Source organism: Suricata suricatta, chromosome 10 (genome assembly GCF_006229205.1).
Source record: "Suricata suricatta isolate VVHF042 chromosome 10, meerkat_22Aug2017_6uvM2_HiC, whole genome shotgun sequence".
Taxonomy (NCBI): domain Eukaryota; kingdom Metazoa; phylum Chordata; class Mammalia; order Carnivora; family Herpestidae; genus Suricata; species Suricata suricatta.
The window spans coordinates 115704939-115720381 of NC_043709.1; the positions used below are offsets into that span (position 1 = coordinate 115704939).

The window sequence follows — 15443 nt, forward strand, 5'->3', positions numbered from 1 at the left end:
TCCTGTTAGACTTATGAGTGCGAACATATGGTATCTGTCCTTCTCTGCCTGACTTATTTCGCTTAGCATGACATAGGGTGCCATTTTTGTTTTCCCTTTTTTCGGTTAACGTCGAGGATGAATTATCACATCTTTGTGGGACATCTGTAATTTTTTCTTTGGTCAATTGCCATATTTGTTCTTTTGCTCCTGGCATAATAGGACTTTCTTATGGAATTACCACAATTTTATTTTTGTTATTATAAAGCCGTCAACCGCGTGTGTTGTAGAAAACACTTCCCTGTTCATCAGTTTCCATTGAAGTTGGCTTATAATATTTTATGACACAAAAGTATTAAATGCTCTGCAAATATACATAGTTTTCCTTTGTGACATATCCTATGTCTCTGTGTGTTCTTCTCTTCCTTAGGTTTCATTTTTTTTTTTTTATGTATTTTGATATGTGGTACAAGGTGAGGTTTTAAACCCAACTTTTCCGGAAATATCGAGTTTTCCCTTCCCCTGTGGTTTGTGATGCTTCCTCTTCCACACACTATATCCTAACTTCGTATCATCCCTATGAGCCCTAGGTCTGCTTGGGACGCCTCTCTGCAGAGTGGCAGAGATAGGAAGGAGCCCTGGGGCGAGGGGAACATGTCAGATGTTCTGGCACAACTTCCGGCTTGAGGGAGTGTGACTACCAGCGGCAGTTTAACCCGTTTAGCTTCTCAGAAGAGCTTTTTAGAGTCACAAGTTCATCTCGAGACTTCCAGTTTATTTGTATTATATTTTTTTAAGTAGGCTCCATGCCCAAGGTGAGGCTTGAACCATGACTCCCAAGATCAAGTGTTGTATGCTCTACTGACAGAGCCAGCCAGGTACTTCTTGATGCTTCCAATTTAATAAAACCTTTTAAAACCTTGCTAACATACACGTGCGCGCACACGTACACGTGCACGCGCAGGCACATGCACACATACACACACACTCTCTTGCTTTGCCTAATATACTGCTCCTCTCAGCTCACCATCTTTGCATCAACTTTGATACACCATGCAGTGAGTTGTCACTAAATCCTGTTTAAATTACAGTGTCACACATGGGGCACTTGGGTGGCTCAGTTAAGCTGTTGACTCAGTTTCAGCTCAGGTCATGATCTCACAGTACCGTGAGTTTGAGGCCCACATGGGGCTCCAAGCTGACAGGGCAGAGTCTACTTGGGATTCCCTGACTCCCTCTCTCTCTCTCTCTCTGCCCCTCCCCCACTCATACTGTCCATGACTCTCTCAAAATAAATAAACTTAAACAAAAAATAAATTACAGTGCTGCACAAGATTTAGAAGAATCTCTTTCTTTCCTTCTTTCTTCTTTATTTCTTTCTTTCTCCCTTTCTTTCCTTCTGTCCTTCCTTCCTTCCTTCCTTTTTGACTCTTGCCTCTGTATCTTCAAATTGGCTCAAAGTTTGACAGATCCAGATACTCTTTCTAAATACCATCATCTTCCCTGAGCACATTCCCAGCTATCTGGGAAAACAAAGAAAGGAAGAAGCAGGGAGAAGAGAGAAGACAAAATGGGAGGAGAGGAAAGAAAAGAACACTATGGCACGAGGCAACTGGCCTTGCCAAGACTGTTCCCGTATACTCACTAAAAACAAGTAAAAATAAGATATTCTTCTTTTTTCATAATTACAAGCCAAAATATGGACCTTGCTTTATTTTTTTATTCAGATTAGTGCCAATGATTTGTTATGATGATTTAGTTTTAACTACTGGCAATTTTAGTACAAAATTCTAATATTTTAGAAGTCCCCTGGGGACACCTGGGTGGCTCAGTCAGTTACGCATCCGACTCTTCTTCTCTGCTGAGGTCTTGATCTCAGGGTTGTGAGTTCAAGCCCTACATTGGGCTCCATGCTGGGGGTGGAGCCTACTTAAAATAAAATAAATTTAATTTAAAAAAAAAAAGGAGTCCCTTGGGTGGATGGATGCATAGATGAGTATTTAGTCATTGTGTCAGGGTTTTGCTACCCTAACTCCACCATGCTAATCAAGCCCATTTGAAAAAATAACCAAATTGATATTAAGAATTATTAGACAAATACTTACCATACCCAATTTTCAAATTCCCAGCAAGTTCTGAAAGGTCCATATAATGTTCACAAAAGCACCTGGTAGCTACAAAAACACATCAAGAAATGGGGCTGACGTGACATTTCAAGTCCAAGTCCATATTCTTAGTGTACTAAGACACGCAGGCCCAGAACTACCACAAGGCAGTCACAGAATTTGGGGCCTGAGTCCAGAGCTGTCTACCTGTCCACATGCATCCATGTGTGAGTTTTCACTCAAAAAATTAGTCTGAGGGCACCTGGGTGGCTCAGTAGGATAAGCCTTCCACTCTTGATTTCGGCTCACGTCATGATCTCATAGTTTCATGAACTCAAGGCCCACGTGAGTTCTGTGCCCACAACGTTGAGCCTGCTTGAGATTCTCCTTCTTTCTCTGCCCCTCCCTTGCTCACACTCTCTCTGCCGCTCTTAAAATAAACAAATGAACTTTAAAAAAAAGATAAAAAATAAAAAGTTATGCTTGCAATGCAAAAAGATAATTTAAGCACAATACATAAAATATTTTGTTTAATTTGTCTAAAGATGAGTTTATTTAGATACAAGTGAGAATTGTATTTAACAACTGATCAAAGTTAACAGTTTTTTAACTTCAGCTGAACATCATTTTTAAACACATTTTAGATCCCAAAACAATAAGAGAAGTCAGCCCAAAGGTTAATAATGGAAGTCAGGAATCATATAACTCAGTCACTTTAAAAACAAAAAGCTACCCATGAGGAAAAGATTAAATGTGAATATCTAAAAAAACCCACTCATTTATATTTAAAATTTGACTTTGGGTTTACTCTGTGATTTGGCCACTCAGGAGGATCCCAATTACACTTGCACGGACAAACCATTTTCTCCCTGGCAGTGCCCACAATTTTGGGGTGCTCTCTGAGGCGTTAAAGCACCCCAAAGTATCATTTCCCTTTTTGCCTAAAATAGGAGTTAAAGCAAGTTTCAAGTAAAGTAGCAAGCCATAGACACCACCTTCCAAAGTGAAATACAACAGTACAATGCAACGTTTTCAGAGGAAAGTTTCCAGAAAGAGTTACATAAAACTCTTACAACCAGCTATCTAACCACCCGAAGGTATAAACAAGTTGGAGATGGTTGAAGAGGAAAGTTTTTGGAGAAAGTTGCCAGCGAGCTGTGTGGACTGACCTTTCTCCCCAGAAGGTCTCTGGGGCTGTTTGCCACTCGCCTCAGGCCCAAGGCAAAGAGCTTCAGAGGGCCACCTGGGAGTTGAAAACCATGCCCTCGTTATAATCTGAGTTCTAGTAGGCAAACTATTTCCCTTGGACCAGATCTGAGTCATACAAGAGAGAACCTGCTGTTTTAGATTCTGGGGAAGGACCAGTCCCTGGAAAGAAGCAAAGTGTGTACTTCTGAATGACTTCTTGGGACTGTGGAAGACCAAATACAAACCCATAGGCGCGTGTCAAGAGCGCTTTGGATGAGACAGCTCAATGATAAGTCCCCACAGAAGACCTGCTAGAAAAAGGACCCATTTCAAACACATGCCAAATGGAGCAGTGTAAATTCTAGATCACCAACAACACTTGTCAAGAAAGAACTTTCTTTTACCCTTCTTCTCTTCTCAATGAGCTCTAACTCTAACCAGCAAGAGACCTTAGTCAGCAAGGTAGGGAAGTACAAGGAGAACCACTTGGTAAACAGAGAGAGAGAGAGAGAGAGAGAGAGAGAGAAATTCAGTACTCCCTTTTCCTTGTATCCGGCACACTCAAGCCTGGAGAGGGAAGACATAGAACTTTAAAGCAAAATTGAAATGTTGATTATTAAGTAGACAGGCAGATTATAAGTCACTATGATGAATTTTCTCTATTAGCAACAATCAGAGAATTGTTTGATTTATGAGTGATCAAGAAAGTCTTAGGACCTGCTTGAATGTCCATGTGCAAAATGATGGGGCCATTTCACAAGCTGCCCCCTCATCTTCTTATTTTCTCCTTCCCTTGACTATTCAGACACACTGCCCCTCTTCAAGCTATCATTTAATAACGATAACGACACTATTAACAACCCACGTTATTGAGCGCTTAGCCTGTGCCCCTCTACTGTGTACTTTTATATACATCTCTCACTTCATCTTCACACACCTCTGAATTATCAACACCTCTCTTTTATACATGAAGAAACTGAGGCTTATCCACGACCTGCCAGAATCTGTCCTCTTTCCCTGAGAGAAGGAGTGAAATGTAGTTCATCAGTTTGAAGGCTAAAAAATATCAGGCTTGCTTTCTTTAATAAAACACATGTGGATCTCTCTCATTTCATGAGAAAATGAAAACATTCCACTGGAGGAGAATTCGTAGAAAAGTAAACATAGCGATTTTTTGTAATCATAAAATCTGCTGACAGATGCACTTATCCCCAAGCTATGGATGCCATTATGTCAACATTCACAAAACGTCCTCAACCCAGACCTAAAATGCCAACAATCCTAACAACAATATCTAAACTGTGTAATGTTTGACCTTTACAAACCACATTTTCATATTTTAATCTGATTTTATTCTCACAACAATCCTCTGAGTGGGGATCAAGAATGCTGTATTTTTGAGGAAAACTAAGATGGAAAGCTTTTAAAAACTGTGATTTACTTAACATCAAAAACAAACACACAACAGAGCCAGCTCAAGGAAGCATATACCAAAGGGAAGTTGAAATATCAACCCGTTTTTGTATCAACTTCTAAACTACCTCTTGGCCATCAATATCTCTACTAATCATTCTTGATCCTCACTCTTGATCCTTCCCTTTGTCCATCATCAAAATACTTTGCATATCCTCTTACACATGAAGCTCTGACTTCATTCTGATGAGATCACTTGTGGCAGGGAACAATGCATATGGTTTTCACATCAAAACTGGGGCCTCACGATGCAAATGAGTTGGCAAAGCCAATGGAATACAAGAGCCTTCTAGGATTTTACAAACCTGGGTTGAATTTATGTCCTAAGATAGAAAGCCACGCCTGTTCTCACGACGGTTTATTCTAGAATTTCAGAACCATGCCAATATATTTCAGAGTTCCCTAGTCGTCACATTGCCCTCCTCTGAGAAAGCAAAGGTTCCCGCAAGCCCTCAGTGTCCCTAATTAAATTCCAGGCTTTTTAATTTTTTATTTTTGAATTCTAAAAGATAAACCTTACTTTTCTATTTATTCTTCATTTCCTTGTAAACAAAGAGTCATCATCCTTTTTGTAGCCACAACTACTAACAATGCACTAGCATCGTGGTTCTCAGATTTCAGCCTTCCTCAGAATCATCTGGAAGTCTTATTTATTTTGGTTTTTTTAATGTTTTTATTTATTTTTGAGAGAGGGAGAAATAGAGACAGCATGAACAGGGGAGGGTCAGAGAGAGAGGGAGACACAGAATCTGAAGACAGGCTCCAGGCACTGAGCTGTTAGCACAGAGCCCAACGCAGGGCTCAAACCCACAAACTGCGAGATCATGACCTGAGCTGAAGCTGGACACTCAACCAGCTGAGCCACCCAGGTGCCCCTGGAAGTCTTATTTAAAAACACATTGTTGGGCCCCTGCTCCAGAGTTCTGATTCGGTGCATCCGGGGTGGGGACTGAGAGCATTTACGACAAACACCAGGTGACGCTGACATTGCTGGTCTGGGTACCACACTTTGAGAACCAGGGGACTAGCACTTCTACTATGTCCCCTTAAAGGGGCCCCACGGAATAGCGCCTGGGGTCCTAAGGCTCATGAATGGCACAAACGGTGCTCAGTGCTCTCGCCCTACTCTGAAGGCTCCTATCTGGAGGGAGAAGAAATGGTTGCCATGACTCATTGTCTTTTTCAAGATTTTCCAGCCTTAGAATTAAAAACAGACATGGACTATGTTAAAAAGCAAAGTGAAAACAGCTAAATTTTGAGACTTCCAGTATGATTTCTGGGGTTAGAACCAAAGATGTAATGAGGATCCTGGTGAGCCTTGTGCTGACCACACTGAAATTTGGTCCCGCAAAGGATACTGGGCAAGACACGTGGCTCCCAGTTTTCATTCCCAGTAGTGAGTTCTCCCATATCGTTCCCCAAACACACTATCAGCCTATAACTCTTTGAATTAATTCCCTTCTTCTGCAACTTCTCTACTGTTTTTTTTAACACAGAAAAATATAAATGGTTAGTAAATACTGTTGGACCATCAGGCAGGTAGGCAGTTAATCTGAAGAGAGAAACTAGCAAAGGAGTTGCCTTCACGTTCCTTTATTTTTGTAATTATCATCTCCAGATGATTCTCAGTGGAGATTTTAATTCCATTGTTCATCTCCCTGGGGAAAAACTAAGGCATTTTAGGTTCCAGTGTAAAGTACTTCAGTCTTCAAGTTTACTTACCAAGATTACAACCAGTATTTTTAATCGCAGTGTTGCATTAAATAACAAAAAATAACTGACAAGAAATGTTGTTAGTATAAGATATAACATTTCTGCTTAGAAAATAAGCTTAGGTCGACGTTTCATATAGCAATATACTGACCTTTTACTCTGATCTCCACCGAGTCCATTAAATTTCAAAACATGAGCCAGCCAGTGAATCATATGCTACCAATGAATAAACCCGTGTGATCCAAATGTTGCTGTTTCTGTCACAGTCCAGAGAAAAAGAAAATCAGAAGCATAATGGGAAGGTCACTGAAAACCCAGATTTTGAAAGAAGTCGTTCTGGAGGAGCATGAGTCACCAAAACGACTTCCTTAGTGATAAAAGTTGCCTCAGCAACCCCGATGCCTCCCTATGCTAACAAGTACATGGGCAGCGTGTGGAGTTTCAAACCCACTAGTCATTTCCTTTACTTAATTGCTAACTGCTCTTCCTGGCTGCACTTGGGGCTTGTGTTTTATGCAGTCACCCAGCAACTAGTTACTATGATATCTTTTATCAGGGAGAACAAAACAGTAAACTTCATATTTCCACGGACTTCAGGGTAAAGTTGATGTTATTTCACCAAGGCACTTGGAACCTTGAGTGGGGGCATGATGAAATGGCTGAACTGGATCTCAGTGTGGTAGACTGAGAGACAAAAAGAGTTAGCAGAGAAGAGAGAAGTATTTTCGGTGTCCTCTGAGTGCAAGAAAGGGGTTTTATTCATTCCCATGTCCTTCGCACACAACGGGGATCTTGGCACACAGGACTCAAAATATTTTGGTTCTCTTCAGAATAATCCGATGTGTTAAGTAATTGTGCCACTATAAAGTTAGAATTTCATCAGGTTTATAGCACTTGCATGCATTCTTGTCCCCTTGGATCTACAATGGGACTTTCTTCCTCTTGCCCTTGTACATGTGGGATGCTTTAAGGATGCTCTATTTTAAAAGAGCTGGTGTGGATGAGCATTACTTGGAAAAATCTGATATGCAAAAGCGGTAAGATTCTTATTGCATAAGAAATGTCTCGGGGTGCCTGGGTGGCTCAGTCGGTTGAATGTCCAGCTTTGGCTCAGGTCATGATCACGCGGTTAGTGGGTTCAAGCCCCGCATCAGGTTCTGTGCTGATGGATAGCTCAGAGCCTGGGGCCTGTCTTCAGATCCTGTGTCTCCCTCTCTCTTTCTGGCCCTCCCCTGCTCAAGCTGTCTCTCTCTCTCTAAAATAAATAAAACATTGAAAAAAAATTTAAAAAAAAGAAGTGTCCTGCCTGAGTAGGAGGCTTATATGTATCTTCAGTAACACTGTTTAGTTTGTCCTTGAGAATCTTAGTTGTCATGTAATCTGTGAATCTCCCATATCACCAAACGCTCCCATTATGCGTGGCCTGTTCAATATTAGCACCCTAAGTGTTAATAAATCCTCCCTAAAATTCAAACAGAGAGTAAGTAGAAGTTGCTCTTACTTACAGAGCCTATGTGTTCCAAAAATGTTGGCTTATTTCTTCTCCCCTAGCAGATGCGGCTGAGGATTTTCATTCTTATAATTGTAGGCAGAAGTCATATGCCATAAGTATCAAATCATTCTGGTGGGTTGAGTCAGAATTAAAAAATGAGATCTCTGCAGAAAGCCCCTGAAAATGTCCATGGGCATCTTGATGATTCATTAAGGGCTCCATATTCTCTGAATCAAAAAGTGCTCTAGTGCTGTATCAGAACAGGAAAAGAAGACACGCGCAAAGAGATAAGACTATGATAAGAATGCAAAGAGACTTGGGCATGTCTCCAATAGTAGTGCAAAAATACCACGGCGTGTGAGATTGTACAGTGAAGTTGAGAGTGTGGGATCTGCAGCCAGAAGTCCTGGGTTCAAATCCCAGGTCTGCCACTTCCTGGCTGTGTGAGCTTGAGTAAGTTACTTCTCTGTGTCTCAGTTTCTTCATATGTATGACAGGGCTGTTTTGAGGATTCCGTAAGTTAACACATGGCAAATAAGTTTATACTTGGCATATAGTAGGCACTCAAAATACGCACGGTCTCGTGATTACCATTAGCTTTCCCATCTGGGCCAGGCTCCGATTTAGGTAATGATATCATGGTACGCCTGGTTACCATTATCCTTGTTTAGAGTCCACGAATCAAGAACTGTGAAAAACACCCCAGAGTCAGCGATCTTGACATGCAAATCTCTCTGTACTGTATTCTGCTCACACGTGTCAGAACTCCCAAAGTTCCAGAGATGACAGATGAAGAAATTACAATACTGTATCAGAATAATTTTTCATGATTTAGGATGTGAAGAAAACATACTTAATCTATATTAAGCTCAAGTTCCATAATATTTTTGTCCTTATTCCATATTATCCATATGAGTCACATTAGAGGGCATATTTTCAGCACTAGCTAATCAGAAATACAAAATCGTACTCAACATTTTGGAAACCATTGTAGTACAATTGTGGAGCGAGCTCTCAACTCAAAATGGTCTTTCATAGTTATTTCTCATAATTTTAATGAATTTTCTTAATCTTTTGCCTTGCATAGTTTTATCATTATGCCAACTTAGATTTCCTCCCATTTGCATTTAGGATTACTTTGATTTATGTGTTTACTGTTTTTCTAATACTTTGTCTTTTGATTTTCACTTCTGATCTCTACAAATCATAATGATCTTTGTGCATGGATAAAGACCCATGTTTTATGGGACATATTTTAAACACTGAGTTTATCAAACATATCCAAAAGTCAATGCATTATCCATTTTTTCTGAAGGCAATAATTTCTCTGGCTAAGTGAACGTGATATGCCAGAACTAAAACATCTCCACATTTTTGGAAGGATTGGTCAATTCATTAGTCAGTTTTGAGATAAGTGGGATACAGTTCTCTGATCTGTCCCAAATCTACAGGAAAGACATTATGGCTCTATAGATAATCAATATACTTCTGTTCCACCTTCACAGGTTACCATAAAGACAAATCGGAACTTTGAAAAAAAATGTTCAGTTCTTGAAAAGAAAACCTTGCTATTAAACAGTTATTATCATTAGACTCATTAATAAAGTATCACCCGAAAAAAACTTCCACCACTCAGAATCTAGGTGACCTCAAAATAGGCAGAATGACTTCCCAAGATGTCAATGCCCTTGGCAAATGTTCTGGCTGCGGAAAGACCTTCTCTAGCCTGAAACATGGGGAAAACATCATTATTGGCCATGAGAGAATACCTGCTTGTTTCCGGGTTATCTCACTTGGCCAATAACTCAACTCTGACAGTATCATACAGGTCTCTGTCAAATAAAGATCTGGTTTTTATAACTGGGCTGGTTTTGTTTTGTGTTTTGGATCTAGCGAAGCAATATAGAAAATCTGGCTTCACATCTTTGTCTCCCATCAACTTGAGTTTTTTTGCACTAGGTTTTCCCTCCATCTCTTAATGAATGTCTTTTTCTCCCTCCTCCATAGTCACCATCTTCTCTTTCCTTCATCACGGACTGTACGTTGGACTTTGATGAAGCTGTTAAGGAATAAATAGCTCTAAGGGGAAACTACGGACTGCTTTTATTTCCCCTAGAAAGATCTCTAGGAATTTGTCTTTAAAGCATTTTCTGTGAACTCTAGAAACTGTTCTAGAAGATAATGAAGAGGTCTCCAACTTTACACCAACTGTGGAAACCAGACCAACATACTCAAATCAGATAAGGAATAATATAAGGCAACTGACATTAACTCATGTAAACAGGTTGAAAGGGCTACAGAGGGTAAAAATGGCATGATCTAGCTTATACGTCACCTTCCTCTTGAGGTTTCTTGTTATTCTTTTTAAAGTTTATTTATTTATTTTGAGAGAGAGCGAGTGAGCAGTGGAAGGGCAGAGGGAGAATCCTAAGCAGTGCAGAGCCTGATTAGGGGCCTAGTCTCACATACCCTGAGATCATGCCCTGAGCCGAGATCAAGAGTCAGACGCTTAACCAACTGAGCCACCCAGATGCCTGTATCAACTACAGAAGGGAAGATATTTCCAGGTAAGAGGATAGGAATGAATTCTCTTTCAGCTGAAATTAGTTTCCCACCACATATTTTTTTCTTCTGTGTATACCGCATCCATTCTCTCAGGTACTGTCCAGAAAGTTCTGAGCTCTTTGACATGCTTGTCTTCTAACTTCATGGCCTGGAACAGTCATCCCCCTGTGCCTACTCTGGACACCACCCCTCCCCTCTTCAAGGGCAGGCTCCTCTTACCATTCACCTGATCTCCTGCAAAGAGCCCTGAAGTCGGTCTCCTCAGTCCATCCCCTTGATGCCAGAAAAATCTTCCCAAAGTACAGCCACGAGCATGCCTTTCTCCTAGCACAAATGGCAGTGAATTCTCACCGCCCACCACATTAATGTTAACTCCTCTCTCTCTGGCATTTCATCCTCCAACGTGTGGTTCCATATTAGCTGTCAATTCCTGTGTCCCCTACAACATCTTGACAGTCCAGCCATACTGGGATTCCTACTCTTCCCTCAATGCCTCCCCTCCCCACCCACCCCTACCTCCACCCCCCACCCCGCTCCCAACACCCTGCTCTCTATGTGATTTTTTCTTAGCCTGGTTCATCAGTTTCAAACATTCTTTCTCTACCATGATAAGTTATAAAAATTGTACCCATTCTTCAAATACCACCTTTTCTAAATATATTTTCTGGTCTCTCCCAAGGGGATATGATCATTTCTCCTTCTAAAGCCCCTAGTGTTTCATTCCTATCTCCATCGAGCATTCGCCACATTCCACTAGACATTGCAGCTCTTTCTGTGGTTCTTAATCCTTTCACAAGGCTAGGAGTTCCCTGCAGGCATGAGCACTTTCTTACTTACCTGAACTAAGAAGCACTGCAGAAAGTGTAGAAAATGAGGACACCTATCAGTTGAATGGAATATGAGAAAAGACCTGAGCGTGGAGAAATGTGGTATATTCGTGGAACAGAGAGTAGCTTAGGGCCCCCTTGAAACTATGGTCTGGTGAGGAAGTAAGGATGGATGTGCACATTGGGCACGGCTTTCAAAGGACACAGCTGAGTCGTATGAGCCTCAACCTCTTTCTTTAAAAATGTGTTATTTATTTTTGAGAGAGAGGGAAAGCACAAGCGGGGCAGGGAAGAGAGAGGAGGAACAGAAGATCTGAAGCAGGCTCCATGCCAACAGCAGAGAGCCTGATGCGGGACTCGAACTCATGAACCTCAGGTGAGATCATAACCTGAGCCGAGATCAGATGCTTACCTTAAAGAGCCACCCAGGTTCCCCAAGCCTCAACCTCTTTTGCAGCAAAATGTTAGCTTCCTTCGTCATTTTTATTGCAAACTGTAATCCCTTTGTCTGTCCCTTTACCTTAGTATTGCATCCCTGGGTCACCTATGTGCCCACACAACTCAAGTCTACATTCCAAGAGGGGCCTGCATTACACGTGCCTTGTTCACTTTCCTCAGTGTCGAGCAGAGCGCCTGGCACATGGTAAATATTCAATAAACAGATTTTTGAGAAAGTGGATGAAATCTGTGGATCATAATACCCTGTAGGGATTAAATGCAGTTCCACTCAAAGTGACCAACCAGCACAGTGTTTGAACATAATAGCACTAGAGTATTAGCCCCCTCCCTCCCTTCGTTTCTTCCTTCTGTCTTCCGTGATTGACTCACACATTAATCCATACACACTCAACAAACATGCCAGGCTTCCCTAGTCACTGAAGATAGGCTAGTGAACCAAAGGGAGAAAAATCCCTGCCCGCAGGGAGCTTACATCCTAATGAAGGAATAAGTGATTCACTTTGGATCTTCAGGGAGTCTTAGGAATGTAGTTATTAAGAAAAGTTCGTGGCTCCAAGACAGACATGTTGGGAGGGGCGAGCAGAGTCTGGGGGCAGGGCAGCCAGCTCTGGCACTGCAGAGGTAAGACACAAAATGGCTTAGACGAGTGACAGCCACAAAACCGAGGAGTGGATGGATACAGGGACCAATGAGCCAGGATGTCCCCTGGATCTGAGTGACCCAAGAGTAGGCAGTGGCCATAGTGATGTCGGTTTCCAATCCTGGTGACATGGTGAGTTGCCCTGGACAGAGATGTTAGGAGGGGAAGCTGCTGGGGTTGGTGGCCTTTAGGGTGTGACATGAGCTGAATCCAATTTTGGATCTGATGCCTCTGAAGAGATGGAAAGAAATCGAGGTGAAAATGCATAACTCTCAAAGTTAACAACCTAGGGAGCAAGAGAAAACCAAACTCCCGTCGTATCTACTATGAACCACTGTTGCACCCTCTGAATAACATAAAGTGTGACATTCCCAGCGCCTGCCAAGCTCCTTTCAGAGTCTGCCGCTTCACAGCATAATCTGATAATTACCCTGTCTCCTCCGTGCCTGGAACGCCATAGGGCCCTAAATAATATTTGCGAATTGAATTGCTTGATAGTAAGCAAGACCTCACCCTCAAGGAAAGCAAAGAGAAAAGAAAAGAGCATTTGGAGTTGGAAATGCCCCAGGAGGAAACCATGCCCCCTTGTTCCCCGCTGTCCCAGTGGGACCAGGAGCAAATGGTTAGCCCTCGTCTCCGACTCCTAGCTGTAAAATGGACCATCAAGTCCACCTTGCAAGAGGCAGCCAGCACATTATGTAAGATGCATGCAAAATTCCCGTCTTCCAGCAGGCCCCCAAATTAAAGCACTTAGGATATTACTGATTATTATTATCGTTGTTGCCACGCCTTCCTCGCATTGCCATGTGTCTCACGTCTCACTCTACCCACCTTCTCGTTTCTAACATTCCCTCCAGGCGATCTTACTAGTGGCTGCCCTGCTGGCATGGCCTCCTGCCATCCAGCTTTCCTAAAGCCCCCACCAGGCCACTAAGCTCCCCTACGCACATGGCTGACTGGTCTGTCAGTTCACATTGGCCCAACTCAGCTGACATCACCACAGCTTGCAAATTCCCAAACCGCTGCTAGGGCTCTAGATTTGGTCGTGTTTACGCCTGGTCTCTGAGCTCTACCGCCGTGTCTCTCTTTACCCCCACTCCTTACTATGTGCTGTTGGAGCAGCTTCATGGTCCGGCATTTAAAAACATTGCTGAGATACGTTTTCATGAAATACACATGAAAATGTAAAGCTGAGTCTGCGCACTGTTTACTTCTAAGGGGTGACTGAGAATGCGACGTGCAGAGGTAGCAGGATTAATTCTCACCCCCCAGCAAGCTGGTTCCGATAGAGGGACTGTGCCTGCCGTCCCCTGGCTGAGGCACCGTGCTAGGCACACGTATCTCTGGATGAAGCCGATTCTCTCCCAAGACTCGGTCATTCTACATGAAAGATGTTTTTGGAATCTCCACGTTTTGACACTCTACAGTCCGCCACTAACCATGGCAATTTCTTATAGAAAGGGCACACCGGCTCCTCTGTGTGTGTGTGTGTGTGTGTGTGTGTGTGTGTGTGTGGGTGTGGGTGTGCATGCACGCTTTATGCCAAACGCTGTGGATGGATAGTTTGTGCCCTAATCTTCAACGCAACCGTACATGGAGACAGAGCCTTTGGGAGGTAATTGGGTTCAGATAAGGGGTTGATGGTGGAGCCCCCCATATGGGATTTGTGCCCTTTTAAGACGTGGAAGAGACCACAGTTTGCTCTGGCTTCACTGCATGAGGACCCAGGAGGAAGGCAGCTGTCTGCACTGGAAAGAGCAGGTCCTTATCAGGCACAGAATCTGCCAGCACTTTGATCTTGAGCTTCCTGCCTCCAGATCTGTGAGAAATGAACCCTTGCTGGTTAAGCCCCCACGGTCTACGGTGTACGGTATTTTGTTACAGTGCCTGAGCTAAAACAGCAAGTTTTAGCTGTCTCACGGGCCTGCCTGAGAAGACGGATTGCAGACAGGTTAGAAAGGAGATGGAGTACCCTAGAAATGATGAGGAAGGCCAGAGTCCGTCCCAGAGGAAGTCACCATAGCCCCGAGGAATTTGCTGTGGTCACCCACAGGGCACACTGCCACACCACACCAGAGCCTCATGTTCCATGGTGAGTCAGTCCGCAAGCATCCCCTGACAGCACCATCTCGTTGCCCTGGGATCAGCATTTTAGGAGGGAGGAGGGCCCACCCTCGCCTCCTCCCACGGGGAGACAGCTTCTCATCCTAAAAATTCCAGGCACACTCACAATGGTGACATGTGCTGGGCAGTGGCTTAGCTAAAGAGCTCTCGTGGAGCAACAGAGCAAGTCTGCCAGGGCATGGAGTGCTGGGAATGCTCCCTGAGCGTGCCCCACAGTCCCCAGCGCAGGACAGAATAAAGGAAACCCACAGCAGGGGAGCTATGCACCAAAGGTCCTGCAGCTTGACCTTGGCAGTGCCACTTGCCAGAGCTATCTGAGATGATGTAAACAAAATATTACCTAGTAGAGGCTTGTACAAAGAAACTAGGATAAACCCTGAATTTGGTCCCAAACTATTTTTCTTAAATGCCAGGTAGCCTCCAGGACTACACCCACAGACTTCGCCCTCTCTCTCTCACACACACACACACACAAACAGTGGGAAGGATTTTACCATTCTTCTCCAAACTATCCACTGCAGACTTTTACAATTGTTTTGTAGTGAATCCATCTGGTACTCAATGTGTATTCTAAATACAGAACACAACAAAACCCCAGATGTTTAAATTGCTGCTTAATCACGGTAAGACCTGCTGGCCTTTCCTCCCTTGTCTCCCTTCAGGGTAAGCACTGTATTCTGCATTTACTGCAACAATGGCCCTTCAGCTGAGTGATTTACCTAGAAAGATTTGGGTGGTGGAATGTGAACGCTCCTGGTGCCCTGGACCCGAAGACTGTTGCTCTGTTTGCTCTGTAGACAGTTGTATGTCCCTCACTGGAAGGCCGATTGCACTAATTCTTCTGGAAATAGGTCAAAAGGACCGGTGACATTTCCCAG

General features: G+C 43.1%; 1 protein-coding gene across 3 annotated transcripts in view; it reads right to left on the reverse strand.

The window, feature by feature from the left end:
* TRDMT1 (tRNA aspartic acid methyltransferase 1) overlaps window positions 1–15437 on the reverse strand; it is an 82193-nt gene extending 66756 nt beyond the window's left edge. Inside the window, exons 1-4 of one of the 3 annotated variants that reach the window (XM_029954835.1) lie at window positions 15285–15437; window positions 7964–8200; window positions 6610–6715; window positions 2085–2153 (exon numbers count right to left, since the gene is read on the reverse strand). In XM_029954835.1, the coding sequence (XP_029810695.1) occupies window positions 2085–2153; window positions 6610–6637 (97 nt within the window). In that variant the 5' untranslated portion in view covers window positions 6638–6715; window positions 7964–8200; window positions 15285–15437. Of the gene's footprint in view, window positions 1–2084; window positions 2154–6609; window positions 6716–7963; window positions 10358–15284 lie in introns of those variants that run through there. The other 2 variants (XM_029954834.1, XM_029954838.1) reach the window with 2 other exon arrangements.
* Window positions 15438–15443: the final 6 nt, after the last annotated feature.